Below are 15,437 nucleotides of genomic sequence, written 5' to 3'. Positions count from 1 at the left end.
CTCCGACAGCTGATTGAGAGAAGTTTCTAGGTGCTGCTGGGAGGCCAGTTGATCACAGCTGTCAAAAAACTGACCACCTTCAGCTTTTCCCAAACAGCCCCATGATGAGCGCCGTCTCTCTTCGTCGGCACAGCCCGAGCCTGACGTGTCTTTTCTAAAGCCCATCTCCACGATGCTCACGCCCCAAAACACATTTCAGTCACTTTTTCAAATGCAAAGGCGTCTTTCTGATGGTTCGTCTGATTTGGATTCTGCTGGTTGGTCATTACCTGTTCACTCTGTAGACAGCTTGTCTTTATTCATCCTGCATTTAAAAACATGAAACGACATTCACAAAGCATTTCACTTTTGTTATGTGACATTTTTCTGCAGCACTGAAAAAAAATATGATCAGTAAGTTATGGGAACTTATGTTTTTGACATTTCTTTAACTAATCAAGTAAGAAATTTCAACTCTTTGAAGTTATATAAAATTCAACTTTTTTAGTCGGTTTAATATACACTACCAGTCAAAAGATTTTTAATGTTTTTTGAAGTCTCTTCTGCTCACCAAGCCTGCATGTATTTGATCCAAAGTACAGCAAAAACAGTAAAATTGTGAAATATTTTGACTATTTAAAGTAAATGTTCTATATTTGAATATATTTTAAAATGTGATTTATTTCTATGAATTCAAAACTGAATTTTTAGCATCATTACTCCAGTCACGTGATCCTACAAAAATCATTCTAATATTCAGATTTGCTGCTCAGAAAAACATTTATTATTATTACTTTATTATAACAGCTGAGTAGAATTTTTTTCAGGTTTCTCTTATGAATAGAAAGTTTAGAAGAACAGCATTTATCTGAAATAGAAATTATTTGTAACATTATAAATGTCTTTATTATCACTTCTGATCAATTTAAAACATCCTTGCAAAAAAAGCATTTTATAATGAGTGATAATGTGACACTAAAGACTGGAATAATGATGCTGAAAATTTCGTTTTGATCACAGGATTACAATACATTTTAAAATAGATTCAAATACAAAATAGTTATTTTGAATGGTAATAATATTTAAAAATTTTACTGTTTAAAATTATATATTATACTTTAATCAGCTGAACTCAACTTTTTAGGTTGAAATAGGTGGAATTTTTTATGGTAAACAGAACACGTGGAAAGAATTGAATCATTAAATCATTGTTATTTTTTCCCCACAGCTTTGTTTACATCATAAAAAAACACTTTGTTTCAAAGGTGGAAAATTTGTTATACTCGATCATTCTAAAAAGTCTTATGCTCACCAAAGCTGCAATTATTTGATCAAAAATATAGTATCTTTAATGAGTAGAAAGTTCAAAAGATGTTTTACATTTTTTTTGTTTAAAAAATGCATTCCATTTATTTGAAAAATTGTAACATTGTCTTTACTGTTGTTAAAAAATTCTAATTTCTAAACAGTAGTGTTTTTTGAAATATTATGAAAACATTTTTTTTTTCTTTAAGTAATATGCATGAATGAAGTGTGAATGGATGGGGTATTTATTCAGAAAATAAATAGGTTAAAAAAAAATCATTTTCACAGGGCATGGACTGAAATAAATCTGAATATCTGTCACTCTGTATTATGAATAAATGCGTTCATACTGATCATTGAGCTGATTTAATTTCAATGTTTAACTCTAAACATAAATCTCTTTTACTACATCTCTGATTTGCAGCAGAGCGGATGGAGTTGCATAAATACTTTACCTCTCTCTTCACAACTGCTCCCGCTGAGGATGCTGGGAAAGCGGACAGCCCTGCAGAATCCTATTTAAGCATCGTAGAGTTAGATGAGGTAGTTCTGAACCCTACCACCCTAGTTTCTCTAATGGACTGCTGGGCGATAGCCAGCGAATGACTCCTCAATGATGTTTCATTACACTTATCATTCTGTCTTTTACATTTCTTCTGTCACTGTTTGTCACTGGCACTTTAATTTCTCCAGGTGATGGTTGGAGATGCTACAATGTGCAGATCCTTTGGAGTCGAGAAGGGAAATGAGAGCGAAATGTAAGAAACACTAGATCAAGGCAAAAAACTAGACTTTTTGAAAAGAAGCGACAGAAAAGTTCACAGTGTCGTAACTGAAGTATCTGTGTTTTTCTCAACAAATACCGTGTCATGTTGACATTTTCATTTATATCAGGCACAACTAGACTTAAAATAAGACTGTGGGAGTAAGTTGTTAGATGTTATGCAAGTCTGTTTTTCTTCCTTAAGGTTTATAGCTGTTGGAAATGAAGATTTATCTGAAGGAGGAGATTTTGGATATTCACTTTCACCTTCCACACCGTCCTTCTCCGAGATGACCAAAGAAACATTCGGCGAATGTAATTCTGACATAAAGATCAACTCATCTCCTGAGACTTGGCTGCCGTCTCGAGAGGCTGAACAATCTTCATCATCATCAAGATCAAAAAGCCTTTCTGCACTTCAGACGAGGCTTCAGAGATCACAGCACCTGTCGACTACCTCAGAATCACTTTTGTCAAATTCGCGAACAGCAGACCAGAAAGTGGACTCTCCAAAACCAAGCTCACGGATGAGATCTTCTGCAGCACAACAGGACAAATCCTCAGAGATTCTGCCAACGTCATCACTCCCAAAAACCAAATTAAATCAAACTCTCCCAGGCTTTGAAGACCATATTTCCACTTTCAGCCCTTCTCCTCGTAGAAAACCATCTGTTAGGTCCTCTCAATGTCATTCTCCTGCTTTTCCCATCTCTAAAGCAAGTCCAAAACCTCCAGATTCTCTGTCCCCAAGGTGTAGATCAGTTTCTTCTCCAGTCAACAGAATCCAATCTAGACCTGCTCATTCAACACCTGTTTCTAAACTGAAATTAGCTCAGTTGTCTCCAGTACGTGCCATCGCTTCCCCAGTTTCGTCATTACAGCCGTCACTTAGAGAATCATCACAGTCTGGATTAGTCTCCGATAGACGTACACCTATCTATGACTCCAACAGGTCCTCGACGCCGAAAATCGAATCATTTCATACTGAGGGTCACCGTTCACCTCCACCCTCCAAATGGTTAAAAAGCTCACGGAGGTCACCCAAAACTACAGTCCTCTCCCTACAGCTGAGCATGTCAGGTTGGTATGACTTTAAATTTATGAAAGTTGATTCATATGTAATTAATAGCAGTTTAAATAATTTTAAAACAAGTATACCACTTGAAGCTGTGCGTTACAGTGATTTTACCATGCTTAAGAGATTTTGTAGGCAAAATGTAAAGCTTTTAATGGGGCGGGCGATATACCAGTAGACACTATTAACTGGTAGAAATTTGACTGCGGTAGAGAATTTTGAGTACTCTATCGCGGCTACACGCTCACGTGACGTTACTTGGCCACAAAAACATATTGTTTGGATGTGTTTTTAAGCATTGCGGTTTAAAAACAAGTGATTTTAAGCTGTTAAAGAGTAATTAGCAGCAAAAGAGAACTCATTTCGCTATGCACATGTGCATTTCTGTCAGAAATTAGTTTTTTTGCTGCTTTATAGGCCTAGAATGGTTAAATGCATACACTTGTATGTGTCAAAATGTCCACATACAAGCAAACAGCTGAGAAAGAAAACACGTGTGTAACAGTATATTGGATCCGGGCGGCTCTTAAAGTGACAGCAGTCTAATATTCCTGCTGTCTGTCATTCGTTAATCAAACAACAAAAGAGAGAAAATCTCTTAGTGTTCTTGACTAAGTCACTTTTGTAATACGAGGAAATAGATATGTAATTTACACAATGAAGAAAATACAGTGTTTTTTTTTTTTTTTCATTTGGTTACTTTATTCAATGTATGTTGCGTTCTTATTTATTTGTTCTAGTATAGTTTTTTTGTCCTGTTGCTTGTAATTGGTTTCTTATTTGATCACTGACTGTTTATATGTCTTCAGTGAGCTTTTTATTTTTTTTAATTTAGACACTGGTGACTTATTTAAAGCAAAAATAACCATTGTGATATATACATTGCCTTTCAAACGTTTAGGATCAGTAAGATTTTCAATGTTTTTTAAAGAAGTCTTTTCTGCTCATCAAGGCTGTGTTTATTTGATTAAAAATACAGAAAAAAGCAGTAATATTGTAAAATATTATTGCAATTTAAATCAGTGGTTTTCCCTTTTAATATACTTTAAAATAGAATTTATTCTTATGATGCAAAGCTTAATTTTCAGCATTATTACTCCGGTCTTCAGTGTCACATAATCCTTCAGAAATCATTCTATGCTCATTTATTATCAATGTTTGAAACAGTTGTGCTGCTTAATATTTTTTGCAACCTCTGATACTTTTTTTCTGAATTCTTTGATGAGTAAAACTTTAAAAAGAACAACATTTATTTAAAATAGAAATCTTTTGCAACAATAAACACTACCGTTAAACTTTGGGGTCAGTAAATGTTTTATTTCTTTCTTTGTTTGAAAGAAACTAATACTTTTATTCACCAAGGATGTGTTAAATAATTTTATATATATTTATATATTTATAAATGTTAAATAGTAAAGTCTTTATTGAATTTGCTTTTAACTTTTTATTCATCAAAGAATTCTGGAAAAAGTGAAAAAAAATAAAAAAAATAAAATAAAAAACGTAAGTGGCACAACTGTTTCCAACACTGATAATAAATTAGCATTGAATTAGAATGATTTCTGAAGAATCATGTGACACTGAAGACTGAAGTGATGGCTAATGAAATTCAGCTTTGCATCACAGAAATAAATTACATTTTAAAGTATATTAAAACAGAAAACTGTTATCCCTTGGTGTCCAGCACATATGCATCAGAGAGTACAGATGATGAGAAAACACCAGTGTAGACATCAGCCTTCATTCACACAGCGGTTGTTTCTGCAGTATTTGCTGACTAGCGGAGTGATGGGAACTTCAAGCTGTGTAGGATAAGCATTATTAATGCAGGAAGCAGCAGAAGAGAAACACACAAGCTCTGCTAGACCATGTCCAGGCAGCTCGCTGCGAGCGTTAGATAAGGACGCGTGTTTGCATCCTCGCTGCCGGCCTCCTGCCGGAACGTTTCGGTGTTTTCTCTTCTCCTGTTCTCATGGTTTCTCCTCTCTCGCTATTTGTCATTGCTCAGATTCAGAAGAAGAAACGACAGGTGAAGATTCTTGCCTGGTGCCTAGTGAGGAAGACTCATCTGATGAAGAACTGAGACGAATCACAGATGCAGGAGAAGAAAGGAATGGCTTTGCTTCTCCGTGTCCCACAATGACCCCTCCGGCAGACCCTCATTTCACTTTCACAAAGTCAGAACATGACAACACAGAATCTGACCTGTTTACAGGATCTTCTAAGGTGATCAGAGACCTGTAGATTCCTCAACATCTATAACTTGTAACAGGTTACCCATAACCCGCTATTTAGACCAGTTAAGACACAAGTTTGTGTTTATTTATTTATTTATTTATTTTTTTTTTTTTTACATTTTTAGGCTGTTATATAAGTCTCTTATACTCACCAAGTCTGCATTAATTTAAACAGAAAAAAACTGTGAAATATTATTATATAAATGCTGATTTGCTTGTCAAAAATATTAATTATTATCAATTTTGAAATATCCAGAATTCAAATTTCACATTTCAAAATTCAGAATTCAGAATTCAAAATTCAAAATTCAAATGTCAAGTCACGTCACATTTCAAAGTAAAAAAAAAAAAGCATTTAATTAAAAAATAAGTCTTCTGTAACATTATAAATGTCTTTACAGTTGCTTTTGATCAATTTAATGCATCCGTTCTTAATAAAAGTATTAGTTTCTTAAAAAAAAAAATCTTTCTGTTCCCAAACGTTTGGTAGTGTATGCATTTTATGAAGATGGAGATGCAGCCACAATGATGTTGTGAAAAAAAATGAGCTTTCAGACTCTTTGCTGGAAATATTGTATAAAAAAGAGAGTATGAGAATTATAAAATGAATTCTGTAGCTCACACTGAATGGCCTTGCTGGAAACTCATACACTAAAGACTTGATCAATTAGATATTACTCCTATGTAATTTAATTGCAGATTTCATGCTGTGTTAGAGGTAATAGCTGGAAAAGGCAAGGACTACTCTCACATGCACTCAGCTGATGAGGGGCAAGAGGAAACAGAGTCGTCAAGTCAGCTGCAAATGGACTATCAGAGTTTAATGGCGTAACAAAGAGAGAAAAGAAAATGAATTATATTAAACACCTGAATTAAATGTCTGATCAGAAAACGGCCTTATCTCTACTCTTTTGTCTGGCGATCGGAAAATTTGTGTCCTTAATTACCACCCGCCGATTCTTTTCCCCCTACCTCATTTTCCATTTAAAGGACACCGACTGGGACTCAATCAAAACATAATTGTTTCTCATTTCCTTTCAGTTTAAAAATATAATTTTTTTCTTTTAAAACGATTTCTGTCTGTCTATGTGCTCTGTCTGAAAATGACAAATTAAATTTGCCCACATTTAACCTGCATAAGAGAAAAAACTTAAGTGTGCTTACATGCCCAGAAGTCAGCAAAAGAAAACCATAAACAGGTAGAGTACACTAGCTTTTGCTTTTAAAAGAAATTAATACTAAAACTGATTAAAAGTGACTGTAAAACTTTTACATTGTTACAAAATTTCAAATAAATGCTGTTTATTATAGAATCCTGAAAAAGTGTATCTTGCATATTAAGCAGCACAGCTGTTTTCAACATTTATAATAATAAAATGAACTGTTTTTGTGCACAAATAACATACAGCATATTAGAATGATTTCTGAAGTATCATGTGACAGTGACGACTAGAGTAATGATGCTGAAAATTAAGCTTTGCATCAAAGAAATAAATTACATTTTAAAATATACTGATTTTACTGTATTTATATAAAATAAATGCAGCCTTGGTAAGAGTGTTACTATATTAGAATAGAATTTCATTGCTGAACCATATGATATGGATATGAGTAGGTATATATCAAATTATTAATTTGGTACTTAATAAATAACAAAAAGCAGCTTTAGAATTCACTGTTTTAACATATATTTTTATTTTTTGCCTTGGAAACTCTTGAAACCAGCAAAGTCTGAACCTTCATAATGGATCGAATGTAATTTTACAAACATAAATACCACCGTTCAAAAGTTTAAATTTAAAACTATGGTCTGTTTGAATATATTTAAAAAATGTAAAATCTAATTTGAATGTAATTTTGTAACATTTTCAAAATGTTTCAAAAATTTCATTAAAAAAAAAAACAAACACATCTTTTGAACAGTAGTGAACATTAATAATGTAACATTAATAGCCCTTAATAATTAGTAAAACTAACAATTTTAGCTTTTTGATTACAATGTTTTCATATTTATTTATTATGATGTCACGACAATTACCATCCAGACATTTTTGCACTCTAAGCCTGACAGAAAAGTTAATTTATAAGAGAACTATTCAAGGCATTGTCTGTATAAATTGCTTTTTTATGTCATTTTGAATACATTAGTGCCATGTCATTGACCCACTAATGACTGATGTTCTTTCTAACTATTTTCTTCTCCCCCACAGGCCCTTCATTCTGTAGCCCAGCGACAGGGCATCCAGCTGGGGCAGTACCAAGATCTAGAGGGGATCCTGACTTTGGGACTGGACCCTGGAGTCCTGCAGCCCAACCCAGCTCCAGCACAAACCTCTAGAGAGGAGAACCATACGGGGAATTCTCTAGGTATGTAAAAAAAAGAAAGGATTAGAGGGCAAGATACAGCTATTAAACAAATGGAAATTCTATAAATTCAGCTTGGAGCCTGCGATTTTGAGGAAGCTCTTGACATTTTTGTGCACAGCACATCTGAGATGTTTGGGTCAAGATGCTTTAATAACATTCTTAGAGATGTGAAATATTGTCTACACCTTAGTAAGTTCAGTATAGTCAAGTGTTATTGTACAAACAGTACATTATTCTGTAAGATCTGACCTCGCAGCAGATTATCTTTCACTGAAGTATGCTTAATAAGAATTTTATTAGAAATGACAGAGCTCTGTTAAATTCCACATAATGGAATACAAATCAGAGGTTAACAATTTCACAGTGAAGTTTGCCTTGGAAACTCTTGACACCAGCAAGATCTGAACCTTCATAATGGATCAGATGCCATTTTAAAAACATGCACATAAAAATGCAGTAAAAACAGCAATATTGTGAAATATTTTCACAATTTAAATTTCAAAGTAAGGTCCATTTGAATATATTTGAAAATTTTTATTTCAATTTTTATTTACATATATAATTTTTTGCCTTGGAAACTCTTGAAACCAGCAAAGTCTGAGACCTCATAATGGATCAGATGCCATTTTTCAAACATAAACACCACCGTTCAAAAGTTTGGAGTCTGAAAGATTTTTAGTGTTTATAAAAGGAGTCTCTTATGTTCACCAAGGCTGCATTTATTATACAAAAATACAAATTTATTTTCACAATTTAAATTTCAAAGTAAGGTCCATTTGAATATTTTAAAATTTGTATATATATATATATATATATATATATATATTTTTTTTTTTTAAATAAAATTTTTGGCCTCTGAAACTCTTCAAACCAACAAAGTCTGAACCCTCATAATGGATCAGATGCCATTTTACAAACATACAAAATTTTAATTTTAAATTTAAAACTATGGTTAAAATATACTAATATATTTTAAAATCGTAAATTTAATTCAAATATTATTTTATAACATTTAAAAAATATCATAAATGATCATGTTAATAATAATTTCTTTAAAAAAATTAATAAACACTTTTAAAAAGTAGTGTACACGCTCTCTAATACCTAATGCCTCTAATACCTTACTTAACGCAAATGCAATACTAGGTGTTAGTTAAAACATCTTCTGTGCACTATTTACGTCTTTCCCAACGCAAATGCATCTTTTATGCTCTAATAATAGAGATAAGACATTTGGAATGCAGTTCCAGCACTAATATATGACCACGCTTTAATGAAAACCACAGACATCTCTCTTAACAGTGCATTTTGTGCCGCTCGTGTTATTTAGATACCTAATTATTGCATACGTAGATGGATTGGCCATTGAAGAGAGCTGCTAGCCTGAAGATGAGTGTAAATTATGCCTCTCTCTTATACATTCATTCATTTCCTGGCATTATCCTTTAGCTCCTCAACGTTAATGTCCTACCTTGGCGAGGCCATTAGCTTGACTGTAAACACTAATATTTCTTTTTAAACAGCTCTATTTAAAGCTGTTATTTGAGTATGCATATCTAAGTATGCAAAAGGCACTTTTTTATCTAATATACCGTGAAAAATGTAGCATCTGTTTGGTTCATTGAGCTTCAAGGTTAATGAAAACGAAGGACAAGTAAGTCCCTGTTTCAGTTCCGTCTCTGTCATCTCTGTTTTTATTGGCTGGTGAGTCTCTCCGTCAATTTCCTGCAGTCTTTTACTTTTCCCATCTTTTTTGTCTCTGTCACAGTCGAGCCGTTTTTATCGGCCTGTCTGCGCATTTGCAATCCCTGACGTGCACTGACAGGAGCAGCGGCCAGTCGGCCGGAAAAAGGCTTAATTACAGCAGGCGTTTAAGATGGCGATGGAAGGCACACATGTTTAACCTTCAACCACTCACTGTCTGCATGTCAAGTCAGGCTGTCGCAGGCGCATGTGGCTTTCCAGCTAAAGTTTGGGGTTTGTTACCAGTTGCTGGTCTGAAGCCCAAAATGAGTGTGCAATGAACTGCTATGGTGTCCATGAGAAAGTCACTTAAAGGCACAATATGTAAGATTTTTTGATTATAATATTCAAAAAACGTGTGTGCTTACATTACTCCCAAATGTTTCCAAGAACATGACTTCTTGCCGAGTCCCGTCGGATTGCATCGGCTGTTGGGTTGAAGACGACATCTCCCACGGTTCCACACTTAATCATGGCGTCATTAAACTACGCCTTTGTTTCGTTGTTTGTTTTGAATATGCACTCTCTGGCGGCGAAAATTATATATTGTGCCTTTAAATTTAAAGGTTAGATCAGTCATTTATTATAAGAATAAATCACTATGTTGTCAGGAATATGCCCGGGTCACATTTCACACCAAAATGAAAAAAATAAATAAATAAGAAATTATATTTTGCTTAAAGAAAACAAAGGCTATTTGCATTTACAATAAGAAAGATTTCTAATTTATTTTAATTAAGCACATTTACCCACAAAATTCTTATTTCTGTGATCAGGGTTATTACGGTAAACAAAAAACTACAACTGAATTTGAAATTAAAATTATTAAAAAAAAAAATTTGCTTGAAATAATATGAATTTTTTAACAAAACAAAAAAAAAAAAAATCAAACTTTTTTTTTCATTTGCCAAAACAGTATTTCTCATTTTAATTTAGAACTTGTACTAAAATAACTGAAATAAAAATTAATTAAAAAAAAATCACTAAAAATGAAGAAACACAGTTAAATTACTAAAACTCAAATTAAGATGAAAACTAATTTCTAAAAATAAAAACTGATTAAAAATACTAATAAAACTATAAAATATAATAAAATATAATATAATGTAATATAACATAACACTGACTCTAATACAAAAAGATATACAATAATTAAAAAAATTATAGATATGTTATAAAGTAAACAATTGCTTATATGAGAATGAGAATATGGGAAAAGTAATGCAAAAACTCTTAAGTAGCTTACATTTTCCTAACTTTATAATACAACATTATAATACAAAATGATAAAAATAAATAAAACAAAAATTATAAATATGTTATAAAGTAAACAACTGCCTTCATGAGAATGAGAAAATGATAAAAAATGTACTTAAATGTCATTAAAATAATGCAAAAACTATTAAAGTAGCTTTAATTTTCCTTACTTTTTCTTTTAGCATCCAAAATTGCATGAAAATAAGACAACATATTTCAATGTCGTGTGCAGTGCAATATCAGCTGGTATTGTGAAGTTAACTATTTATCATGAGTTAAAATATTACCAGCACAATACTTACCTTAACCTTAGCTGATGGTGATGAAGAGAAGTGGATGTAGAGGTCAGATAAACTGGTGCATTGTGTGCATACAAATGCTGTATAGGTTTTTGAAAAAATGACCAACTTTTATTTACTGGCAACGTTTGCAACTTTTGTGTTTGTTTGAATGTGATCCTCTTGCCTTCTGATGCCGAGTACATTTAATCTAGGTCTGCATCTACTGGGATGTTTATACTGTGTACTGTGTATGTTGAATGTGGATATTTACAGCTGTGATGTACAATAACCTGTGGGCCTTCTAGTAAACTGTATGTTAGCTCTGATAGTGGATTATCTTCAAGACCACATGATGATGGATGGCTCGCTGTGTGGAGGTCTCATTGTTTGTTTTATTTGTAGTTGTAGGGCAGGAGTCCTGGAGATCCTTCAGCAGTCTTCAACATCACGCAGAGGAAGAGCTGGTCGCCGCGCTGATGAACGGTCGGCCCGTCAGTAGCACCCCTCGTCCATTCACACCAGGCCGTAGCAGAATGTCATCACAGAGGCTGTGTTTCTCAGGTAATTTGCTTTTCTGGTACAACAACAGACATGGGTGTAGACACCAGATTTAATTTGATGTGAATGAAAAAGAGGCTGTGAAGAATATAACTTCATTCTGTGCCATATGTCATACCGGTGTATCAGTCTTTCAGAAAAGAAAACATTGAAAATATCTTTCCTGTTGACATGTGGTGTCATATCAAGTTTCATCATTTTCATCATTTTATGCCTCCTCTCAGAGTGTCTGTCAAAAAAGGCCAAAAATAAACATTTTGAAAACAAAATACTGAGCAAAATTCTGAGCATACACCAGTATGATTTTTTAAATCTTTGAAAGAAGATTATGCTTTTATACTCACCAAGGCTGTAATGGCTGCTTTGGCTGGTCTCCCAGGCTGGTTTTAAATTAGTTTAAAGTGGTTTTGGACACTTTTTAGCTGGTCAGGCTGGTCATAGACCTATTAAAAGACCAGCCAAGGTTAAACCAGCTATTTTCAGCTTAAACCAGCTAGACAACCAGCTGGTCTTAGCTGGTTTTTACTGAATCAACTGGTTTTATCTAGTTTAAAAATGCTAATCATGCTAGAAAAAATGCTTGTTAATCATACTAACAACTGCTAGTAACTTGCTAATCATGCTAGCAACATGCTAGTAACTTGCTAATCATGCTAGCAATATGTTAGTAACTTGCTTATAATGCTAGCAATATGCTACTAACTTGTTAACCATGTTAGAAACATGCTAGTAACTTGCTAATTGTGCTAACAACATGCTAGTAATGTGTTAATCATGATAGAAACATGCTAGCAACAAGGTAGTTACAGGCTAGCAACATGCTAGTACCTTGCTAATCATGTTAGCAACATTCTAGTAACTTGCTAATCATGCTAATAAAATGCTTGTAACATGCTAATCATGTTAGTAACTTGCTAATCATGCTAGCAACAAGCTAGTAACTGGCTAATCATGTTAGCAACATGCTAGTAACTTGATAATCATGTTAACAACATGCTAGTAACATGTTAATTATGCTAAAAACATTCTAACAATGTTAATCATGATAGAAACATTCTAGCAACAAGCTAGTAACATGCTAATCATATTAAAAACATGCTAGTAACATGTTAATCATGCTAGAAATATGTTAGAAACATGCTAGCAACATGCTAATCAGGCTAGAAACATGATAGTAACTTACCAATCAGGCTAACCAGATGCTAGTAACTTGTTAATCATGTTAGAATCATGCTAAGAACTTGCTAATCATGCTAACAACATTGTAATCACAGCCTATAAAAATGCAAGCAACAAGCTTATCATGCTAAAACATGCTAGAATCATGCTATTAACTTGCTAATCATGCTAACAACATGCTAGTAACGTGCTAACAACATACTAATCATGCTAACAACATTGTAATCAGCCTATAAAAATGCAAGCAACAAGCTAATCATGCTAAACCATGCTAACAACATGTTAAATCATGTAAGCAATGTGCTAAATTATGATAGCAATGTCAACTTTCATACTTTTACAACTGATTTAAATTTTCAGGCTAGGTTTCTCAAGACAACTTAAAGTTTGTTCTCAAACTGTACTCATCTAGTTTATTCCTGATTCAAAGCTGAATTTTCAGCATCATTACTCCAACTCTTAGTGTCACATGATCCTTCAGAAATCATTCTAATATACTGATTTGCTGCTCAAGAAACATTTATTTTGGAATGACATGACGATGAGTGAACAATGACAGTTTCTTTTTTATTTTTTGGGGTGAACTGTCTCTTTTATCAAAGCTGTAAAATAAAATAAAACCTCCGCCTCTCTTCTTAATTTCCCTTCTGTTTGCAGACTTAATCCAGACTTATACGGCTAAATCTGTGTTTAAAATGTTGAGCCGGCCTGATGTTGCGTCTTTGCCATGACTAAACGATCATTTACAGAGAGCCTCCACCAGCCCTTCGGACACGGCGTTAGGGCCAACGGGACATCAATAACATGGCTGTAGAAGAGTCGCGCTGACGCTCGGCCGTGGCGTGATTTATTGGCTCGCGCCCGTAATTAAAGCCGAGCTGATTCCTGAGCTTTCTGCGCCAGCACACGCGGCTGAGGTTTCATAAAGAGATTACTGTGTGTTGCCGCGTGCGGGAGTGCAGGGAACACGGCCAACGGCGCGCTCCTCAATCTCTCGGCTCAGCTCAGATCAGCTCAGCTAGCTAGCTCGGTTTATCAGTCTTGCTTTCTCTACCTCTCGACACGTCTTCCTCCCTGTCTCTCGGCTCATCACTTGCAGGTCTGCAGAGGAGGGAAAAATAATCTGTTTAACAGCATGACAGCTGTGATTTCGGCTGGTGCAAATCAAAGCCTCAGATATCCGGCCATCCTCTCTTGCCTGCTTTTCTGTTTCTTTCTGTCTCCCGTTTTTTCTCTGTGTATCTCATATACTTGTGTCAGGTTAGACATGCTAGATTGAGCCTTTTGCATCAGAGGATACTCAAAGCTGTCGGCCTCCTGAGTCCAAATCGTGGGAAGCGATGTCAGCTAATACATGATCACTCCTGCTATGTCACCTGGGCATTTTTTCGTTTTTAAATAGAACTTTTCAGTGAATGAAACACTGTGATTAACTAATACAGTACTTTTCGATACAATAATTGGGTGCATTAAATTGATCAAAAGTGACAGTAAAGAGTTTTATAATGTTACAATTTTTTTTTTTTTTTTTTTTTTTATATAACATATATACAGTTGAAGTCAAAAGTTTACATACACCTTGCAGAATCTGCAAGAAGGTTTTTCAGCATTTCTTTGTTTTTAAACCCTTGTTTTCTTTGAACTCTTTCCTGTATGATTTTGAAATCCATCTTTTCACACTGTGGACAACTGAGAGACTCATATACAACTATTACAGAAAGTTCAAACACTCACTGATGCTCCAGAAGGAAGCACAATGCATTAAGAGCCGGGGGGTGAAAACTTTTGAACAGGATGAAGGTGTGTACATTGTTCTTATTTTGCCTAAATATCATATTTTTTGACCTTCAGAAGCTACAGAAGATACTTACATGTTCCCCACAAGACAAAATAAGTTAAATTTATCCTGACACTCAAATTCCAAAAGTTTTCACCCCCCGGCTCTTAATGCATTGTGTTTGCTTCTGAAGCATCAATGAGCATTTGAACCTTTTGTAATAGTTGCATGAGTCCCTCAGTTGTCCTCAGTGTACAAAAATGAATCTCAAAATCATACAGTCATTGTTGGAAAGGGTTCAAATACACAAAAAGCTGAAAAACCAAAGAGTTTGAGGGACCTGAAGGATTTTTCTGAAGAACAGCAGGCAGTTTAACTGTTCAAGACAAACAAGGGACTCATGAACAACTATCACTAAACAAAAAGACACAGCTGTGGATCATTCAAGTAACAACACAGTATTAAGAATCAGGCGTATGTAAACTTTTGAACAGGGTCATTTTTATATTTTATAAATTAAACTATTATTTTCTCTTGTGGACTATATGTAAACATCTTTTATGTGAAATATCTCATTCAGGTCAGTACTAAATACAAAATAACATGCATTTTGTATAATCCCTCTTGTTTTGGTAAAATAATTAACATTTTGCAGATTCTGCAAGGTGTATGTAAACTTTTGACTTCAATTATATAAGAAATAATTATAGCACATTAACGCTGAGGAGCTAAAGGATAATGCCAGGAAATTAATGCATGCATAAGAGAGAGGCATAATTTACACTCATCTTTAAGCTAGCAGCTCTCTTCAATGGCCAATCCATCTAAGTATGCAATAATTAGGTATCTAAATAACACGAGCGGCTAAAAATGCACTGTTAAGAGAGATGTTTGTGGTTTTCATTAAAGCGTGGTC

The 15,437-nt window shown here is 34.2% G+C and overlaps 1 protein-coding gene across 1 annotated transcript in view; it reads left to right on the top strand.

Moving 5' to 3' along the window:
* Positions 1 to 15,437, top strand: part of zbbx (zinc finger, B-box domain containing) — a 57,136-nt gene that overhangs the window by 39,836 nt on the left and 1,863 nt on the right. Inside the window, exons 12-17 of the mRNA XM_051134800.1 lie at positions 1,709 to 1,827; positions 1,978 to 2,042; positions 2,253 to 3,127; positions 5,131 to 5,348; positions 7,570 to 7,726; positions 11,410 to 11,568. Of these exons, the coding sequence (XP_050990757.1) occupies positions 1,709 to 1,827; positions 1,978 to 2,042; positions 2,253 to 3,127; positions 5,131 to 5,348; positions 7,570 to 7,726; positions 11,410 to 11,568 (1,593 nt within the window). The remainder of the gene's footprint in view (positions 1 to 1,708; positions 1,828 to 1,977; positions 2,043 to 2,252; positions 3,128 to 5,130; positions 5,349 to 7,569; positions 7,727 to 11,409; positions 11,569 to 15,437) is intronic.

The sequence above is a fragment of the Labeo rohita genome, chromosome 18 (genome assembly GCF_022985175.1).
Source record: "Labeo rohita strain BAU-BD-2019 chromosome 18, IGBB_LRoh.1.0, whole genome shotgun sequence".
Taxonomy (NCBI): Eukaryota; Metazoa; Chordata; class Actinopteri; order Cypriniformes; family Cyprinidae; genus Labeo; species Labeo rohita.
The sequence above is the reverse complement of the archived record's forward strand: the minus strand, read 5'-3'. Positions and strand labels throughout refer to the sequence as shown.